At 32.5% G+C, this 22,312-nt stretch overlaps 1 protein-coding gene across 3 annotated transcripts in view; it reads right to left on the reverse strand.

Moving 5' to 3' along the window:
* Positions 1-627: 627 nt before the first annotated feature.
* The window catches only part of LOC143252264 (uncharacterized), a 260,355-nt gene continuing 238,670 nt past the window's right edge, over positions 628-22,312 (reverse strand). Inside the window, exons 4-9 of one of the 3 annotated variants that reach the window (XM_076504137.1) lie at positions 21,202-21,360; positions 19,850-20,104; positions 9,525-9,622; positions 5,917-5,986; positions 4,828-5,001; positions 628-1,181 (exon numbers count right to left, since the gene is read on the reverse strand). In XM_076504137.1, the coding sequence (XP_076360252.1) occupies positions 906-1,181; positions 4,828-5,001; positions 5,917-5,986; positions 9,525-9,622; positions 19,850-20,104; positions 21,202-21,360 (1,032 nt within the window). In that variant the 3' untranslated portion in view covers positions 628-905. Of the gene's footprint in view, positions 1,182-4,827; positions 5,002-5,916; positions 5,987-9,524; positions 9,623-10,581; positions 11,517-19,849; positions 20,105-21,201; positions 21,361-21,745; positions 21,925-22,312 lie in introns of those variants that run through there. The other 2 variants (XM_076504139.1, XM_076504138.1) reach the window with 2 other exon arrangements.

Consider the following 22,312-nt stretch of genomic DNA (forward strand, 5'->3'; position numbering starts at 1 on the left):
GTGTTCTACTTTGTATACATGTTTAATAAAGTGGTCATAAGAGTTACTCTCTTGACTGCAATTGTCACCAGCTATGTGTGAATATTCAGAAACTTGTTCATAAATCAGTTCACATTTAGAAAATCACTGTCCTTGTTTAAACATTTAACATTTAATTTTCTTCTTAATAATGGAAAATGAATTAAATATTATTTAATTATGAGGTATTCTGACTGTCATATTTATTACTTTTTTATTTTGTTTGTGTAAAATTGCACAATGTAACCTTAGGGCTATCAACACTAAATGTTAGTTGTCCCTAATTTTGAAATGGTTAACTAGAAGGAAGGTTGCTCGTGACCAGCACTCATAGCCGATTTTAGGGATATTCTTATCAAATGGTAGGATCTGTCCATCATTCTTATAATGCACTCACAGCTCCAAAGTGTGGAGCAGTATATGAATTGTGAATCAACCACTATGCCATGCCTGCCTCTACGTTTTGTGGCCCATCTGAAAAAATTGTTAACTTATACACTCTTTTTTATTTCAAATCCTTTAGTTATTTTGTGTAAATATGTTAATTGCATATAATGTTGTCATTATTTTATGTGAGTTAGAACAAAATGTAAACCATTTAGACAGAGAATTAACTGAAATTTATTATAAATTATCTAAATCAAATCATCATTTCAAAAGTTACAAACAAATAATTAGATGTTACAATCAGGATTTTGGCTAGTGCACAGAAATAATTTCCTCAATGTTTACAGATAATACAATATAAATTTATGTACACTGTTTCTTTAATTTTGAAAACACAAATCTGAAAAGATATATGGAACAAGGACATACAAATAATACAATTTTGTACAATGACAGAATACGGTGGTCCTTTCTGTTGCACATACTCTGATGCTGGTTGATTAGATGCATACAGCTTTTTGCCACCGTTTCACCAGATAAAGCATACGACGAAGTGCTATAATAGCATATGTCGCAGATCGAAATAATGCCAGAGGAGACAAAATAGTCTGGTGGTTGTCAATGGGTTCATCAATAATTTTGGAAAGCAGGGCCATAGTTACAATTTCTGTGGTCTGATATCCATTTATCAATTTTAACAAATATTTCTTTTGGTATACCAATGACCGTCTGTAACTCTCAGCCCGTCGGTATTTGTAATAAGCCTTGTGAAACTGCTGAAATGAAGGACGTGAAATATTATTAAACACATATTCTTAAATAGAAAAAAAGATTTCCTAACCAATTATTCTTTAATAATTGAAGTTCTGATTTCTTTGGTTTCTTCTCACTTAGATTTTTACTGTTTACCCTAAGAAGTGGCAAGCTTATCTCAAAAGGTGTCACAAATTTGCATGAGTAATGTTATCCTATCTCTCTGAGTAAACGTTATTTGGAACAACTGATGATGTACATAACATTGGATTCTGGTATACTGAACTTTCAGCAAAAAACAGAAATCGTTTTGTTATGTTTCTGAGCAGACATAAAAGAATATTCTTTCTCCAGTGCAGTTCATTTTGAAGAAAGATTTCTTTTACCCCAGCAGCCAGTTAAGTCATAGCAGAATTAAAGACTGATCAGTAGGTGAAACACTTAACTACATATACTTTTCACTGTAAATAGACTGTTTCTTCACTTAATTGTGATACTTTCTTTTATCATCCATGTTTTATGTATTCTGTACATATCATTTCTGAAATTTGCATTTTGTAGATACTTTTAAACTCATCTGCTGGATATCAATGGTTCATACCACATATAAGGAGTAACTGTAACTTATAATATTTTTCTTGCTACAGCACCTAAGAAACATTCGGAGCATATAAAAGTATATTTGTAATACTGACGTGTAGTTAAAACAAAAATCTGATGTAGACAATAAAAGGGAACATAAATTAAAAATTGTTACTTATAAAGTATATAATTATTTTGGGCAAAGATATTCTAAATGTAACAATAACTGCTGCATAATAACTAAATGGCAAGTGAAATGTAATCAGAAAAAAACTGATTTTTCCTTCTAGAAGAGCTTTACCCTGAAAAGATAAAAAGCCTATTTCTTTCTAACAGAAAAATGACTAAGTAACAAACCATTTATAAGATTTGATGGAAGTGTTTTTTTAACCAAAAATTTATACATAGTACTTAAAAGCATAAATATCGTATATCTCCTACACCCTGATGTAATAAACCACTGTATTTGTTTTGTATTCTTCATATATGCAGTATTCAGGCCACTGATATCTGGTAAATAAATTAAAAGTATTGACAACATGCATATTCCAGAAATTGTATGTGCAAATTATGTCAAACATAATCATTACAAGAAAAAATCACTAACATGTGAATGGAAAAAGATCTTTATTCACAGTGAAAAATAATATGTTGCTAAGTATTTATCCAACTACCTGCAACCTTTATATTCTACTCTGACTTCAACTGGCTGCTGAAATGGGGGACGTCTTTATTTGCTAAGTAGAAAGCCCAGGGAAAATTTCTTATAATATCAACAGAAATCGTAGAAGCAAAAATATTAGTTTTCTAAGATACTTTAAGAGAAAATGTTCAACATAATTGACGAAAACAGTTTTAACTTTAAAAGATTCCAGTTACATTACAAAAAAACGAGTAAAGGTTTATTATAAAAACTAATTTATCAAATTATATCACATAAATATTTTGAAATTTTCTTACATTATGTTACAGTGACACTGTAACAGTCGTAAATTAACTAAGATGCTCCTACTTAAACAATTTACAGTTCTTCAATAGAAAACATGGATAGGTATCAATGATACACAAAAATATCACTTAGATCAAAACAGAAGTTAATTAAAGGTCAATACATACCACATTTATGATATTTGCTAACAAGATTGATACACACAATTTTCTTTCTTCACACAAATATATTTTAATATACAAAGAAAATTAATACAACAACATAATTTATAATAACGGTTATGATGATTTACATACAACAGTTTTACAAACTTACAGACACTACTGAGTTTTATATTCAGTCTAGAACTGAATATTTTGTCAATGATTCAGGAAAATAATGAGCATATTAATTCTGAATTGGTATTGTTACATCTTGCTTAAGCTAGCTAGGTTGACCTTATCCTTCTGACTTTTACTGAGGAAGATATTTAATGTCCTTTTAGAAATACTGATGTTGAACAGTTTCTAACGTTTGAAATATGTGAATGTTCCTAGTCTAATTCTGTAGTTTTTCAAATAATAGGTATTAACCACAATTACAGCTTCTGAGGTCTATAGCACACCAACTGTAGCTGACTAATAATATTCTATTACTGTCTCTCAGATAGTTGTTTTTATATGAATCACACTAGTTAATAGGGCATTCCACAAGGTTCAAAGGCAACAGCATTTTCACAATAGAAATATTGTTGATTCTTATTCTCAATAATCTTCTACAAATTCAGAGAACAGTCAGGACTTGCACAATACATATTCAACAATATATGTCACATGCATCAAACTGAAACACACGTGTGTATCAAAATAAACATATAACAATACATCTGTTACACATGATGAGCAAGAAACTCAGGTAGAAATAGGATGGCAGTTCCAGTAGGCACAAAATTTGACTATGATGTCATCACAATTTCACAGATTGTGATGTCATACAATCACCATGCAACAAATAGATAACACCAGAAATTATGTTGACTATGCAATAAAATCCTAAACTTTGTTAAATGACTTTGCAAAGCATCTTTTAAAAGGCTTTCCAAAATCATTCCCAAAATTTATGGGTCTACAATCACTGGAATAATTTTTTATCACCTTCCCTGAAAAGAGAAGTTTACATTCGTGAACTTCTAATCCTTTGGAACCTGCTCACTGTTCAAGGACTAGCAAAAAATAGTAGAAAGTGGCTCACATATCCAATCTTTAATATCCTTCAAAACCCTTGGGGAAATGTTATCTGGCCAAGGAGCCTCATTATTTTCCTAAATTTCCCAATTTATAATTAACCAGCTCACAATTAATTCAGTCATCTTGTTTAAACTTCCATTAGTAAAAACTAAAGAAAAAGCAAAACTAAATAACACAGCTATCTTACAATTATCATATACTAGCCTTCCTTTACCATCCCTCAAGGGTTCTCCCCTCATTCTGACATTTTGTTTACCTTTAAAGTATTTAAAGAAATCTTAACTGTTAATTTTTATATTTTCAACTAGCCTTTCCTCATACATATTTTTGAAGTCCTGAAATCCTGTTTCACTAACTTTCTTTATATTCTATGATCTTCCAAGTTTCCTGTCATACCAGTCAATTCAAATTTCTTATATTCATGATGTTTTTCTTTAATTTTAACTCATTTGAGCTAACCTTTTTATAAGAAATGTGTTTATTTTGAATATTTAAAATTTATCTTTAAAAATTTTCCACAAGCAGTCAGGCTCTTCATATAACTCAGTTGCCTAATTCACAATAAATAATTCTTGTTGCATGCCTTCAAATTTTGCAATTTGTAACTAAAATAATATTCCTTACACCCATATGTAACAAAATATTGAAACTAATAAGAGCAATGATCACTTGTGTTCAAATGTTCCCAAATTTCTACCCTTTCAATTATTTCTATATTTGAAGTCAACAATAAATCTAAAATAACATTGTTTCTGGTCAGTTCCTTGACTAATTGGTGAAGAAAGCTATTCTTAACAATTCCCAAAAGCCTTCCCCACAAATCATTAAGAGATAATCATTTTTAGCATTCTGAGAGATGTATATACAAAGTTACTATATTGCAAAAGAAAATAAATGTGTGATACAATATACCTTCTTATTTTTATCAACTACAGCATTTCCATTATTCTCATTTTCTGTGGTCTGAAGTAGCTTTTTGAGTCTGATGACTTCACTCTCAGATTGATGAAGGGATTTCAAGATGTTGGATTGCTCTTTCACCCAACTAGCCCTTTCAATTTCAAGTGAATTGCACCTTGTACAATCCTATAAAGTAAATAAAATACACTGTCAATTGACTAAGAAAACGACAGTTTGATAAATGTACCTTCATTCTTATTTTTAAAAACATCAGAAAGTGCAACGTTTTACATGTAAATGTAATAATTTTATTTCCTAAGACATTTTACAGAATGAAAACAAAAATTATGCATATATATTTTTGGTATATAAGCATACCATGCATTCCGATCGTTTATTAATAAAGGCATTGTTCAAAAGTTTTATTTGTGCAGATGTGTATAGATTCCATGAAAGACACTGGTGAAGAAGGTCCTTTAACAATTTTTGTTCTAGTAACCTATTCTTCTGTGTCACTAACCTAGAGTAGCACAGTTCATCTTCATCTGGCAAATAAAGCTGCAAGGTTACCTGTATTATGTGATGTTAAGCATGTATCATTTATACGAGCAGTCAACTGATCTCTTTTGATTATGCCCTCCTGATGCTTCATTGGGAATGACAATCAAGTGGGTAGTATTAATTGCTTTGGGTAAGTATTGACATTAAAGAGTTAATTAAGTAACATGAGATTCATAAAGTAACATCATCTCAACAGAATTAGTCTTACATATGAATAAGTAAAATGACTTCAAATTTAACTCTCATTGTGACAAGTAAAATACATTTTCACCAGGCTTATTTGAATAAAGACTGTTTATTTCATGTGCACTCAATTAACTAGAGAATATAGAATTATTTTACAGTAAATATCTCAATGAATCTCCAGTAATTCTGTAGATCTATCTTGTCACTCTTAGTAAACATTTCTGCAAGTGGGATATTTTCACAATTGATTTTGAGAGGACTAACTAATCAGTACAGAAGAAATTAAGACTAATGTTCTTTGCAATGAGATATTAGCATCGTTAATTAAATATATTTAGAGAAAAACTTCATAACTGTTTCTGTTGGTTTCGTTTCATTCAAAGAGGTGACTTGAAGAGTGCTATTGAAGTCTGGAGCAACAGATCTACCAAGGAAAAAAGAAAAATCTAAGATTTCTTCCTATCCTTTAAAAACATTGACAAATTATAAGTATGCTCCTAGTTAGCATGAAGAGACATGTTAATAACTACCAAAGAATAAAGAAAATAATAACAAATTTCATGGTTGATGACAATTAACAGAATTAATGTTACAATTATATAAGTTTTCAAGTTACACATTATGAAAAAGCTGATAGTCTGATAAGAAATATGAAATAATAGTATTTACAAAATGTAAGTAGCTGTAAACATTGAAAGCTTATTACTGAAGATATATACAAGTACTAGAAATTTTAAATGTAATTAACCAAACAGCTGCAATCCAATTCAGATATATTTATGCTCATTTGCATTAAAATGAGCTTAGGATTGTAATTAATGTTTTATATACCAGCAGTTTTGTCTAGTCATAGTCACAGCAAGAGAAACCTTAGTTACCATTTGTTTTAATTCTGCATCATAATTAGGCAATGAGATCTTGACACTTGCATTTGATTTTCCACAAATATAGCATATACACTGCAGTAAAAACTTAATATTAAGATATTCATATTATTGTTTCTGAAGAGAATTAATAAAAAGTAAACACTTTCAGTTTGACAAGTTCATAACTTTTGCAATCAATGTGAAATAAGTTACAGAGTTTCGAGAAGTTATTTAAATATCTTGCACTATAATAAAAAAACCAACACATCCTCATATTTAGTGGGACTTATCAACAATTTAATAAAGAAGATGTAAAATACCAAACACAAGTAATATTTTAATATTATTACTGTTTACAGTTATTAGACTTGAGTCATATTTTTGCAAATTATAATTACAGTAATAATAATGATAATAAGAGAACATCTTCATATCATACAACCATAATATTCAGATAAGTTACTAGGCCTAGTCCAAACACAAAAGGGAAATGACTATCATCTATTCGTTTGGGTTAAATGACCTTATAAATTGATTGCTTCTAATAACTGCTTTGGAAACTGCAAAGAAATGTTTTTATAAAAATTTAACAATTATCAAATGACAAGTTATCCAGTAACCAGCTTGCAAAGAGTAATTTATATGAGAATGAACCTTTAGGATATTTTAAACACTTGTATCTTTTTTTGTTTCCATTTCAGTGTTAAAGTGACAAAAGACAGCATGTGCAAGTCAGCGGTGAGGGCATACACATGGCTAGTGCTGCAGTTTTTTTAGTTTGTTTTTATTTAAGTGCAGGATATCCCAGCTTGTTTATCATTAAACACAAAACTACACAATGGGCTGTATGCAGCAACCAACATAGTTATCAAAATACAGTTTCTAGTGTTGTAAAGTGCAGACTGAAAGGCAGAATATATTTAAGATGCCACCAAAGCAGTCTTGAGGGAAACCCCATTTCAACAGAGTGCCCAGGGCAGGGGCAAATAGCCCTAACATTTTCTGTACCCATCCATGTTGTGCATTTTAGATAAATACTCCCCGTGAGGCAACAATGGTCACAAGGTGGGTTCCAGCATTATCAGGTAAGGGATAGTAAGATCTAAGAATGTCGAGCAGTGAGCAGGTAAGGAAGTGAAAAACAAATAACAATACTCATTTCACAAGAGCCTCTGAGCAGGTTGGAGAATGGCAGATGGAAGGAGAAAGAAGTATTAAAAATACCATATGATAGAAGTAATGTAACATATCTGGTCTTCATGCTGATCTAAATGGTCTCATCCAGGGTTCAAACAATGATAAGAGACAAGAAAAACCTTGACAAACCTAATGGGAGGTGACATGATAAAATGAACAGTCATGAGAAATGAAGAAATACCATGGTAAGAAGGGGCAGTTCCAGTAAAATAAAGAATAGCTCAAACCAGGCTCAAAAACAGTCAGAGTTAAAATGGCTGTATAAAGAAATGGAAGCCAGAATGATGGGAAATAGAAATCCCATTTTCTTTTCATGTAGCTCAAGTTTTAGAGAGAAAAGAGAGATACAGAAATAAAATCAACTAATCTTTGTGATAAAGAGTAAAGTCAGTAAATAGAATAAATTCTTATTAAGATGCTTGTAGATGCATAGAATGAGATGTGAGTTTAAAAAAGTCCAGACAAGAAAAAAGCTGAGGGGGGGTGGAGCTTGACAACACAGGGACAGACCATGAGAAAGAATGTTCATGAGCTAAAGACTGTTAGCACAGGGAGTTCATATGTGTTTGGCTGAATTCCACAGGACCTGAGTTGACAGGAAGCACACAAGACAAGTCTTCTACATGAACAATAATTCCCAACCCTATGAAAGGGATAAAAGAATGAGGAACAGGATAGAGGACAAATCCTGAAAAAGGGTAATTGTTACAGAATTTGTTGTTGGGTAAGGAAGAAAATGAAAAAAAAGACAAGCAGCTTCAAAATGAAATTTCAAAGAGTCTTGAAAGATCTTGCAACCAACTAAATTCCCAAAACAAAAAAACCACAGTAACAAAGCAGTAAAATGGATCAAGATTAAAGTGTGGAACAAGTAGGAAAGAGCATTTCCATAAAAACTGTTGAGGTCTTAATAGACAGACTTTGAGAGAAGGTGAAGAAAAGACAAGTAGCAAAGGAGTTACATAATGGCAAAATGAAGACAAAGAGACTGAAGATAAATAAAACATAAAATAGAGCACCCCAAATAAGAAGATATTCTAGGGATTAAGGCTCAAGAACAACAAGAGTACCAAAAGCATAGGGAACAATAAAAGTACTGAAGATGAAGAGGCTAAAACTGATATGGAGATCCCATTTATGGGACAGAAAATCATCAGTATGAATACCAATGTCTGGGGAAGGATAGGAGAAAAGAAAGTCAGAAGAAGAAATGGGAAAAAACAAAGTCACATACCTGAGTAATTATAGATGCAAAGAAAAAAAGACAGAAGTAGTGAGACACAAGACGACCAAACACCTGATGTGAAATGATGACAACATCGTTGACAAACAAAGTGTCTCTTGTTAACACTGAAACAGCAGGAGGAGAATCCTGAAGTGTTAGGGCCATTGGATGTTGTAAAAACATCAATCTTTAAATCCATGGTGTGTGTGTGTGGGGGAGGCTGAAGGTAATTGCCCAAAATTTCAATACTGCAAAATTTGAAAGCATCATAATATAAACACTAGCAGTGCAGAAGAAAGAATATGGACTACTGTGCATAGAGAACGATACATTTGTGGAAGGTTAGAGTCTACACATGTAGCTTTTCTGAATTAAAACGTTTATGTGATGTACTTCACAGATGTCATGAGGGAATAAAAAATATTATATTGAAACTACTGATAAAAATAAAGTTCTGCAGTCAATATAACTAATATTTACATGTCAGAACATAAAGAATTTTGGTCATATATTTTGTTCAATAACTTTGCATGTTTGTTTTTTGTAAACAAATATTTTCAAAGTAAGTGCAACTGTGCTTGCTTATAATTTTTTACAGCAATTTTTCTGTCTTTAAAAAATCACAAGTAGGTTTTGTAAGAAAGAAAGAAAAAATATATACACACACAATATACCTATTTGTACTTGGACTTCTGAAGTTTTCAATATCAGGGGGTGTTGAAAACAGAGAAGATATTCCACCTCCACTGGAGATCAACATTTCTTTAAGGTTCTTTGTAAAGTTGAAAACAAACTTTCTATTAAAACTGTAGCAGATATGTATGACTTAACTTATATAACACTCCAAAAAATGTAAAAGGACAAATAATGTACTCGAAGCCATTGGTAAAATTAAATGTCCTTTTTGTTCTGTTATAAACAGAAAACTAAAAATAACATGCAAAGTGCAAAGCTACAACACAAACATATATCAAGTTTTCAGTTTTTTAAAATAATAGTTTAAAAATCATTGAACATAAAACAGAATAAAGAAGAGTTCTTATTAAGTAACAGATAAAAGTGCATGTAAGTATAAACTTATTGTGTTCACTCTTAGAATTTGGTTTAAAAATTTTTAATATCATTAGCAACCTTAAGCTTTCCATACCTCATTCTTTTCTTTTGATTCCACAGCCAACTGTAACTGGGTTACTTTCACACATTCTGTTTCAAGAGCTTGTAACAGAGCTGTAGAGTAAGCTTTTTCTTTTTCATAAGCTTCTCTGTTGGTAAGACAAAAACTTTTATATTCTTCTAAAAACTGTTCACAAAGCTTTTCCACTTCTTGTTTCAACTGCTCATCATATTTTTGTTTGAGCTTTTGCTTTTCACCACTTATGATGCTCTTACATTCCTCTTGAAATTTTAAAAATTCAAAACTATTTGTGTCATTCAATGAATGCTTTTCATATTCAAGAGACTCTGAAACAGCATGCTCTGACTTTTCTTCACAGAAAATCTTGAGATTATTTATTATATTTTCAAGAGATTTTTCACTGACCTTTTTCAGTTCATTTGTTTCTTCAATATGTGCTTTTTTCATTATTTGTTTCTCACGTTCAAACTGTCTATTAAGGTTTTCTTTGATTGCTTCAATTTCTTCAGCATGAAGTTTCTGAAGTTCAGATTTTTTTACTTCCCAGTGTCTCCTTAGATCTTCTGCCAATCTCTGAAACTGTTCGTGGTGAGCCATCTGTACAGCAGATATATCATTCTGGAACTTACTGTTTAATTGATTTACTTCATCTTGATGACTAATATTCAGTGAATGACATTCAAATTTGAGCTTCTTTTCAAAGTCTTCCTGCAAATACTTGATACTTTCTTTATTATCCTTTTGAACAATCTCTCTTGCACGACGAAAGTCATTTTTTTAAAGACAAAATGTGTTCTTGGTGGCAGTCATTTAATTGTTTTCTCAAGCTTTCTAGATTTTTAGTTTGTTGTCTTTCTGAGGCCTGAAGTTCATCATAATGTAATTTTTGTAAAGTTTGTTTCTCATCAGCATGCAACTGTTGCAATATTCCAATTTTCTGCCGATATGAATTTTCTATCTTTTTTCTATCTTCACCTTTTTCTGTTTCAAACTGGTGTTTTAAATCTTTTTCCATTTCACAAATTTTAATCTTGTATCTCTGTTCTATATCACTTTTTTCTTTCTCAAACTTTTGTTTGAGGTCAAATTCCAGTTCTTTCATTTCATCATAATGTAATTTTTGTAAAGTTTGTTTCTCATCAGCATGCAACTGTTGCAATATTCCAATTTTCTGCCGATATGAATTTTCAATCTTTTTTCTATCTTCACCTTTTTCTGTTTCAAACTGGTGTTTTAAATCTTTTTCCATTTCACAAATTTTAGTCTTGTATCTCTGTTCTATATCACTTTTTTCTTTCTCAAACTTTTGTTTGAGGTCAAATTCCAGTTCTTTCATTTTCTGCATAAATTCTTTGCTGATATTTTGGCACTCTTCATCCTTTTTGTTTTTCCAAATGTTTTCTGTATTTTTCAACTGCTGTTGACAAATTATTTCATTTTCAGCAATTTGTTTCACTAATACAGTATTTATGAGGTCAGGTGTTACTGCTTTACTTTCTTCTACATACTGCTTGAAGGATGATATAATTTCCTAGATAGTACCAATGATGCATAATAATAAAATAGATCACATTAAAAAGCAGTAGTAAAGAATACTTTTAATATAAACACCTACATTTAGCATGATTCAGGCAATACCTATAATTCCTAAAAATAATTTTTTTGTATTTCCTTCATGCACAATTTGTTTATTCAACAGATCACAAAATTAAGATATTTAATCTAATTTTTTCAATCTTAATTGCTTAATGTGACTCATCACTTAGAAATATTTTCTAAATCTACAGATACATTTGCAAAAGTACACTCTTTATCAAAGTTTCCTGAGGTAATAAGGTGCTTGTGGCACAGAGTGTCCAAAAATAAATTAATATTAATTATTTTTTGACAAATAAATTGTTTCTTTATTTATTCCACAACTCCAAGAAACACTTGATTTGTTACAAAAGATACCTTCAAACAGGATGGAACACCACCCCATGTTGCTTGAATTGTTAAAGATTTTAAGTCAAACTTTTTCAGTGTTGGACTGGAAGAGGAAAACTTATCAAACAGCCCTCTTGGACACACAATTGAACCCCTTTAAATTTTCACCTTTGAAATTTTTTTGAAAACATAAGTCTACCGTAACAAATCAAAAGACCTTGAAAAACTGAAACATCAGATTTGTGAAGTTATCTTATCCATCCCTACTGCTGAGTTGGAAAATTTCTCAGAATTTAAAAGCAGAATTAAATTAATTATAGAGAATGATGGAAGACCTGTAGAAGTACATTACTAATTAAAACTAAAATTTACAAGCCTAGTGCTTGTCTTTATATTCAATTGTTATCTTAAATAACAATAAAGTCATTCAACCCTTTTTTTTTTATATATTCATTTTCAGACACCCCGTATATGTATATCTCAAGTGTATTTTTGCTTACATCAAAAATGTATAAAATTACTTATTACTATCTGAAGAATGACTACAATGGCTGTGAATTTCATCTTTAAACAACATTCTGTTTGTAATAGTAGTTTACTTTGGTCTCCATAAAAAAATACGTTCTTTTCATGTTAGCTATGCACACCTGCCTAACTACTATTCTAAGTTTTAGTTTGAAAGAAACTTCAGCCAGTTTTTTGTCTGGATTTGTTTTCTATTATTTCAGCAAGAAAGGGACCTTGTCTGTCAACCAGTGACTGGAATATAACATCAATTTAGTTTTAACAGTTATCACAATAATTATAGAGGATGTGGAACCTGTTCTCTACCAAGGACTGTGCAATAGTTTAACTGCATTTTGTACATTTTTAAAAGAAAATTAATCCTAATTTATTGAACCAGAATATTGGCAAGAATTGGCAGGGTCCATTTTATTTCTACTCATGATAGTCCATAATAATAAAGTAATACTATGTGGTAGGTTTCCAGATGGCCTTATAAAACACCCAACTTCAACAGAATCTACCTGGGCAACACTTATCACAGAATGAGATCCAGTGAAAAACAGAGATATTGGGCTAAAAAAAATATATGACTGAGAAAAATACTCCATTCTGGTTATAGTCTAATAGATGCATTAAAAATAGATTCATGTGGTATTTGAAAACACTCAGAAGAAGAAACTGCCAGATCATGTAAGTAATAAGATAGGAAAGTATTAATAATAGTCCACATACTATCCCAGAGGATAGTCTTCCAGAGGATGATTAAGTTAGGTGGCTAATAACTTTGAGATATTATTAACCTGATCAAATGTGACATGCAGAAGATTCCTTTCCTGTAATGATAATCCATTACAGGCTATGTGATTCAACATGATAAACCACCTCGTTAGGGTAATGAGAAATAGAAGGATCCTAATGAATGAACAATCAGTTCCTGGTTCCTCAGAATGAGTTATTACGAGCTACTAAATACCTGAGGGCCCTTACAAGACATGACAAATGGTCATGATCAGAGCAGTAATAAAGGTGAGAAACAGCTGATAAATGGATTAGTGAAAAGGATATTTTCTCTTTCCTGGCTGCCAGAGTCTTCTAAAGAAAAGACCTACAGGAGTCAAGAAGTACAAATGTGGCATGATAGAGTTCCATGCATATAGACTGCAAACAATTCTGAGAGATAATCTCCACAAGCATAATTTAAAAAAAAAGTGAAACAAAGAAAACAAGGGTAAGAGCTAAATAGAAGATTGAGAAAATGTATGTAAAACAACTGTAAAATTAAATTATGTAATTAAAAATGTCATTTGGGCTGAAAAATACTAAAGGATTTTAGCAAACCTGATAGAGCTCAGGATTCAAAAGCCTTCCAAATATTAGGAATAACTAAAAACAGTGGATAAGGATGCCTTATATGAAGCCACAGTTGATGAAGCAAGACTCTTCTCAAATACTCAACTCATAAAACAAGATATGGTAAATACTTTGGGTGAAGAGGTTTGAAATTCCTTTTAATACTACATTTATGATAAATATTCAATTTCTATTGATAAACGATTGTAGTTGGCAAATGGAGATGTACAGTTAAACACAGAGAAACCTTAGAAGTTAAATCCTTATGCTGGGTAAAAAAACTGTATAACTTCCAAGCATGAAGACTGAGTTTCTGACCATCTAGATGGAAAATGACTGGTCATGGTTGTCTCAATAGAGACTGCCAGTGCAGAAATGATAGAGGTACACATTCATGCAGATACTGAAAACATAGAAATAATGCTTGATTGAGCTGGCCAATATGGTGCAACCAAGAAAACATGACGGGGAGTAGAATGAATCAATAGCCAAATTGAGGGAAAGATGTACAGTTTAAATCCTTTTCAGTCCTGAATGAATGTAACTACTGCCAATGCTTGAGGATGAGGTACCGGAAACCACAATAACTCCAGTTGAGAATTTCAATAAGTCACAATCTTCTGTCCAAGTACCATCGAAGTTCTGACCTTGAAGATAAGCTACCCTATCACTGAAGAGATGCATCTGTGAACAGATGGATCTTGGGAGGAGGTTGTGGAATGAATGCTTCAATATTAATGTTGTTGTGATCCAACCACCATTTGCAATCAATGATATTGCTCTTGGATAATGAGACAGGGTAATCCAAAGAATAATAATGCATGAACAGTGTTCATGCAGTAACTACTGAAAGGATCTCATATGTGTCCATCCCAAAGGAATGAGAGGCTTGAGAGGAATGCCCACATCTCCAAAAGTGAGAGAACCATCTCTGCAGTAAGAGAAAGATACACAAGTGAAAGCCTGATGGCTCTTTCCATGGCTTGAAGCCTCACAGGAATTGGTTGTGTATCACTCAAGTGAGCATTGAAAAACACATCCAAATGCACGAGATATTGTGTCAGTGACCAAACAGATTTCTCCAGTCTAATAATGAAGCCTGCTTCTGTGGCATCTGAAAGGAGAATGTGAGAATGTGTTTAAGCTAATTGAAGGAATGGAGCCAAAAGGAGCCAGTTGTCCATATAATGATGTGTGCACAGCCCCAAGGAATGCAGGTGATGAGAAAATGCTCAAACAACTTTGCAGAGGACGTAAGGTGCTGATGCAAAACCAAATGGTAAAGACTTGAACTGCAGCATCTGACCTTTGTGCATGAACCTGAGAAACTTTTATGATGATTCTATCTATAACATCAAAGAGAAGCAGATATACCTGCACCAGCTAACACTGACCATGTGTAACAAATAAGGAAAGGGTTTAGCACCATAAACACTTGGATACAACATTTAAAAAAATATTAAAATAAAACTACTTGAATATACCTGTATGTTACTAAGACTTAAAACTAATTACACTTCTTCTGTACAAGAACATATTAATAAAACTTTTGTATGTTGTTTTCATACTGTAAGTCTATATAAATTACTTTCTCCATCAAATGATAATGAAATAACTTCTTATCCCTTATTGTTTCTAACAGTTGAGTCATTGGAGTTCTCCTGTTACATATTATAATTTATCCTGGAAGAGTTTCCAATTTCTTATGCTATGTATGTTGCATATTACCATTTTAAAAATATGCTGGAAATTTTAACTTAGAAGTAGTCAATAAAATGTTAATATGTATCAAATTTATTATACTTGCCAACAACATTGATACACAAAATTTTCCTTCTTAACACAAATATATATTTATATACAAAAAACAATACAATTTAAAATAATGATTATTACAAAAATTTTACAAACTCGCAAACAATATTCAGTCTTTTATCTGGTCTGGAATTGAATAGTTTATCGACAGTCTAAGACCATGAAGCACAAATTACTTTTATGTTGATGGACAAATAAACTTCACTTGATGAAAATGCTCGCTAGCTCTTTACTTGTTTGGCCTAAAGCAGTTTACAAGCTTTCCTTTCACAAAGGAAGACAACAGAGATATCTATTGTCTTCATAGAAATACTAACCTCCAAAGTTAATTCTCTGAAGTTGAATGGTTCATAATGTTCAAAGTCTATAAATGTTCTTGATCACATTCTGTAGTTTTCCAATTAATAAGTGTCAATGGCAATTATAACTTCTGAAGCTCATAGCATACTGACTATAGCTGACCAATAATATTCTATTACTGTGTCTCAGCTGGCATTTATACCAATTAGGCAAGATTCTAGAACATTCAACAACATTCCAAGACACGCTAGAACTATAATAAAACATGTATTGCAGATTCTTGCTCTTGGGAATCTTCTACAAATTTAGAGGAGAAGCAGGACTTGCACAATATACATCACATGCATCAAACTGAAACAAACACAGGTTTGAAAATAAATGTGTAATGGTAAATCCATTACACATCCTTCTTTTAGAGAATTAAAAATTGGCATTATACAATTTTTTAACTAAAATATTTGATATACATATACATAAGAAGTAACCATATGGAACTTTCTCCAGTTGATTCTTTGGGAGTGCATGTTTAAATAGTGATTTGATCTTTGGATCCTTTTCTTGCTCAGCAATAAGTTTACTTCCAGCTGAGCTTCACAGGTGAACCAGATCTCATGTTTTTCACTGTCACTCACCAATTAATTATTAGTGGGACAATTACTTACAGATCCCTGTCAGATCAAAAAAAAAATCACTGAGATAAATCTTTAACATTGTCTTCTGAACAAGAGTCTATCATTTGTTTTTGGCTAAAAAATCTTTGCTTGAGCTCAAAGTCACAGAACACGAGGGAAACATGTCTGGATTCTCCTCAACAACAATATCATCTTTGGACAAAACAGTGATCAGCGAGAAAACCATTTTGGATTTGGCACCAACTCTTCCCCCAGCCAAATCTTTTTCCAACAATAGTGATACACCCTTAATTGGCAGAGTAGGTCTTACTCCATCCACAAATGGTCCTGAAACTAGGTCTGATGCTAAATAAATGTTATAAAAAGGAACATTAACAAAGCCACCCTCAATACCCTGAGCAATAACAGACTCACCAGTAGCAGAACTCAAATTTAAAGCCAATACACCCTCTAAGAGTAATGACTGAGTAACTCCAGTATCATGTAAAATACATGTGGGTATGAGATTAGCAGTATCCTATGCCAAATACACAGAACCAACAGACACAAAACACCTAAATTTCTCCATAACTACATCAGCCTTTCTATCAGTGACCAAATCAACAACATCAGGTGATCTGGAGAAACCATATCAATACATGAACATGAACATACTGAATGCTGCCTTCTTTTCATTTTTATTTTTCAAACTGCCAAAATCAAACATGACAGGATTTTTACAGAAATGGCAGAGAGACCTTGATGATTCTGAGTATCTGAAGATTTTGAATTAGAGAAGTTGGAATTTAACCTCAGTGAATTGAAGAGGTACAGGTTTTTACTGAGCTGGAAGGAACTTCTTTTCATGAAAAGTGGTATTATGTGTTAAAGTGTAATCACTGGAAAGAGCAGCTGCTTCTTATATTGTTTCAACTTTCTTTTCATTAAAGTAAGTTTTTTAGGTCATCACTAGTACAGCATTTAAATTCTGCAATTAAACATAGTTGTTTTAATTTCTAAAAATTTGTTGCCAAAATGCACAATATTACATCATCAATCAAAATAATTCTCTTTTTCGTGGGCAAACTCCACAGAGGTTTGATTATCTTGCTTGTGGTAACTTCAACTTTTGACAACAAGCTCCTTTACTAACTTGTATGCTTTGAGAATAGCTTCTTTAATCTTATCATAATTAGTGCAATCTTGTGGAGTGGCATATGCTTCTTGTGCTTTAGCAGTCAAAACAATCTGTAACAATAATGATCATTTTTGGTGGGTTATTCTATGGCTTGGGCAATCTTCTAAAAATATTGGAAGCATTTATCAACTTCATTTTCATTAAATGGAAGTACTTTAATATATCAATTGAGTTCAAAGTTGTCATTTTGTCTTGGCTTGTCACAGTTGCGTCTACTTTTGATTTATTTCTCAGCTTCGATACAGGATTGTTCAGCCTCAAGCTATTTACTTTCTCTTTCCACTTCAATAAGAGCTTGTTATCTCTCTGCTTCAGTTTCGATATGGGCTTGCACTTTCTCAGCTTCAATACAATTTGTAAAAGCTTGATTTGTTTTAGTTTTAATTGGATTTCTAACTTATTTTTATCAGTCAACTCTGATTGGCTAGAGTAGACACCAGAGTATTCCTTTAATGCTTCCCCAAACAAAAAATCATCAGACTAATATTTCAACAATATGCTTTTTAGTTCATTTTTTCTCATTGGTTTTTTAACTTCTAATTCTAAGATTTAATTTCAAGCAATTCACTTTTGTTATGTTTTCTCGTTGTTGGAGGAAGGGTGATTCAAGAAAACCTTGATAATCAGACATGATATAATCTTGTTGGCACTAATAAATATAAATTGAATTAGGATTTTTATTTTAGTTCAGAACAAATATTGTCTTTGATTCAGTTCCTGGACAAGCCTCCAAATTTATCTCAGATGAGTCTAATTTATTATGCTATATAGATTATATATTATGATTTCAAAAAGCTGGAAATTTTCATTATGAAATTAATTAAATGTACCATGTATTAAATTTATGATACTTACCAAAAATATTGATACATACAATTTCTTTCTTGTGACAAATATAGTTTAATCTTAAAAAACTAAATAATACTGACTGACTTACTGACTGACATTGAACTGAATATCTCACTTATACAGTACTCTTATTTCTATAAAATACAAGAAACTTCTAGATTTCAAGGTTGCCTTAACTTTCATGAACTTCTAGATATTACATCATCATGATATCATAACAAATTCCTTCTTAAATACTAAAGATGTATATATATAGTGATACACAAGGTCTGTTCAAAAAATACGCGGACTGACGTCATAAAACAAAATGTACGTTATTTAGAAGTTACAGGTCTGGGACCCCTTTAAAGTACTCTCTTCCCCAACGCACACACTTATCCCAACGGTGTTTCCACTTGTTGAAACAGTCCTGGTACGCTTCTTTGGTAATGTCCTCCAGCTCCTTCGTCGCATTTGCCTTAATCTCGGGAATCGTCTCAAATCTTCTTCCTTTCAAGGGTCTTTTGAGTTTGGGGAACAAGAAAATCTCGCAAGGAGCAAGGTCAGGTGAGTAGGGGGGGGGAAGAACAGTGATCGAGTGTTTGGCCAAAAACTCACGAGTTCTGAGGGCTGAATTTCGCAGCAACGCGGTGCATCTTCAATTTTTCGGTCAAAATCTCGTAACAAGATCCAACTGATATCCCACACTCTTCAGCAAGCTCCCTGACAGTCAGACGTCGATTTGTCCGCACCAGGGTTTTGATTTTGTCGACGTGTGGGTCGTCAGTTGACGTAGAAGAACGTCCAGGACGCTCATCATCTTCAATGGACTGTCGACCATCCTTAAAACGTTCATGCCACTTGAAACATGCCGTACGTTCATAGCAACATCACCATAAGCCGTGTTAAGCATAGCAAAAGTTTCAGTCGCAGATTTTCCAAGTTTAACACAAAATTTCACAGCAAGTCGTTGCTCCTTCAGGTCATTCATTCTGAAATCCGCCAAACGAAAAAATCGCACTTCACTTAAAACCGCGTAGCTAATACACAAATGAAGATATCTGCAATCGGGAAATGGCGTCGTAATCAGCTGATCTGTGCGAACCTAGCGACACCAAGCGGCTTCCCCTGGAACCAACTGGAGCCGCGCAATTCAAACAGCCCGCGTATTTTTTGAACAGCCCTCGTATGTAAACCATCTCTCATAATCATTTACTGATTTTTACATAAAAGTTGAAATTCCTAAACACCTGTATTATTAGATTATTAATTTCACAATAGGTCATACAGAAATACAGTGAAAACTGCAGTAAAGATAACAAAATGTACCTGGGAGTTTCTCATACATTCTACTTCTTCAAGGAGAGTGTTGATTTGAATTTGAAGCTGGGCATTCTCCTTTTTCATCTCTGCAAGGTCACCATCCTTTTGAATTACTTGGGCACTAAGCTGGAAAATTTGGTGTTGATATGATTCATAACTTCTCTGAAGGTCTTTCAATTCCACTTCTTTTTTAGCCATTACTCTGTCCTTCTTTAGTAGATAACTTTGTTTATCTTCTAAAGTTCCTTGTAACTCTTTGATCTTATAATGCAAAAAATATAAGAAACATGTATATCAACACTTTGTGAGTATCATAAAAATAGTGTACAGTATGCTATGAAAAATATGTATTTTGTTAACAGGAAACATTTTCAGTTTTAACTGGAGAGCCCCACGAACAGCTGAAAATGCCAAATCCGGACATGCTGTATCATGTTTAAAGATTTTCAAAAAATGAATTTAACCATTTTTAATTACAGAAAAGACTGGAAGTTGTTAAGCATTTTTCTGCCAATGTTGTATAGGCTGATGTAGCACATTTCACTCATTCTGAAATTGTCAACACATCCAACTGTATTATCTGGTTAGAAACTAATCCATATGAAATATGGGTGAAGCAGTGAATATAATGTTACTTTTTCTGACCTCTGATAACTTCAGTTAACTAGGTTTTCATAACCTCTCCCCATATGGCTCATAACAAGTCCAACCTGTCTCCTTATATTTCTTTTGTAATTATACACAACAAGACTGCAGTAAAGCCCTCTATGGATGTTACACACTCTACCATCCTCTTGAGTGTTGCTTTAATGCTTTACTAGCTCATCTGTCTGCAAACTTGTCAGTTTTACGTTGGTTAAATGAACTGCACTGCAATCAAAAGAGCCATTTATACCAATCAGAAATAAATCAAAGTGGCACCTCTGGTGACAACATGACACTTACTTCCACGTAATACTCATTAAAACCCTGTATAATTTCAACTCCCAATACCATGCTATTTGTGAGATATGATGTGCTGAACTGTGACACTTTCTTTGTAATCACCTTGAACTCCGATAAATAACTTTCACATGCACACTTAGTTTGGATAACTCATAAAAAACTTATAGCATATTATGTATCTAGCTGCTGCTATCTGTTTCATTAAAACAACAATAAAAGGCAAACGTAGTTCAAACAAAGATGTCACTATACTGTATTAAGGTTAAAATGCATTTTAACTGATTTCCAGTAAAAGCTAGATGAAAGTATGAATATGTGTTGTACAAAGACCTATATACTGATACAAATTAAAGAATGTGTACTACAAGTCTAAAGTTGCACCAGTGAAAAAAAAAAGAATGATGGAATCACACCATGTTAGCACTTTGAACCACTTTGGACTTCATTTCTGCAAATTCCACTCTCAACTGGCGTATTTGTTGACACAATTGATCAATTCCCTCATCTTTTTCTCTCAAATACATCTTGGCATGACGAGAGAGAGATGTATTCTCTCCTCTGGCGACTGTAGCCTGAAAATTAAACAATAGAAACATGTATAGTATACATATATTATTCTTTATTCTAGACCAAATGACAGAGCTTGCTATAAGCTAATGGCAAAATTCATATATTTTAAAAACTTGTTGGATTATAAGAGTAGATAACACTGTCATTAGATTTTCAGCCACAGGCAGAATTCTATGCTCCCTTTAAAGTACCAAAAATATTAATTTAATTTCTTTTATATATATATATATACAAGTTGAACATCAGTTAAAATTTAAATCATTAACACAATCATCTAAAAAAAATTGACCATTACAATAAAGACAGAATATGGTCAAGAAGAGGTTTGGGAAACATTTCTTTTCCATAAATAAAAATTATGTATAAAAAACATTCACTAATTCATACTGTTATAGTTCATGGAAGCCCAACGTGGCCAAGTGTGTTAAGTCGTGCGACTCGTAATCTGCGGGTCGCGTGTTCGCATCCCAGTCGAGCCAAACATGCTCCCCTCCCAGCCGTGGGGGCGTTATTATGTGAGGGTCAATCCCACTATTCGTTGATAAAAGAGCAGCCCAAGAGTTGGCAGTGGGTGGTGATGACTAGCTGCCTTCCCTCTTGTCTCACACTGCTAACTCAGGGGCGGCTAGCACAAATAGCCCTCGTGTAGCTTTGTGCAAAATTCAAAAACAAACAAACAAACTAGTTCATGGAAAAATATGCAATGGTCAAGCATATTGGCTACTTCTTTTGAAATTAGTATAAATCAGACATACTTTTGTGAATCACACACACTTACGTTAGAATTTTCACTATAACCTTTTGGAACAAGCCATCTCGTCAGCTGTTTAGTTTGGCGTTTAATGATAATATGAGCCATTTTAAGCCTAATGTCTGGTACGGTATAAATTTAAAACTCAATATATTACTGAATTAAAACACATAAGAATAGGCTCAATAAAACTTTTGGTTTAT

This window comes from Tachypleus tridentatus, chromosome 6 (genome assembly GCF_004210375.1).
Source record: "Tachypleus tridentatus isolate NWPU-2018 chromosome 6, ASM421037v1, whole genome shotgun sequence".
Taxonomy (NCBI): Eukaryota; Metazoa; Arthropoda; class Merostomata; order Xiphosura; family Limulidae; genus Tachypleus; species Tachypleus tridentatus.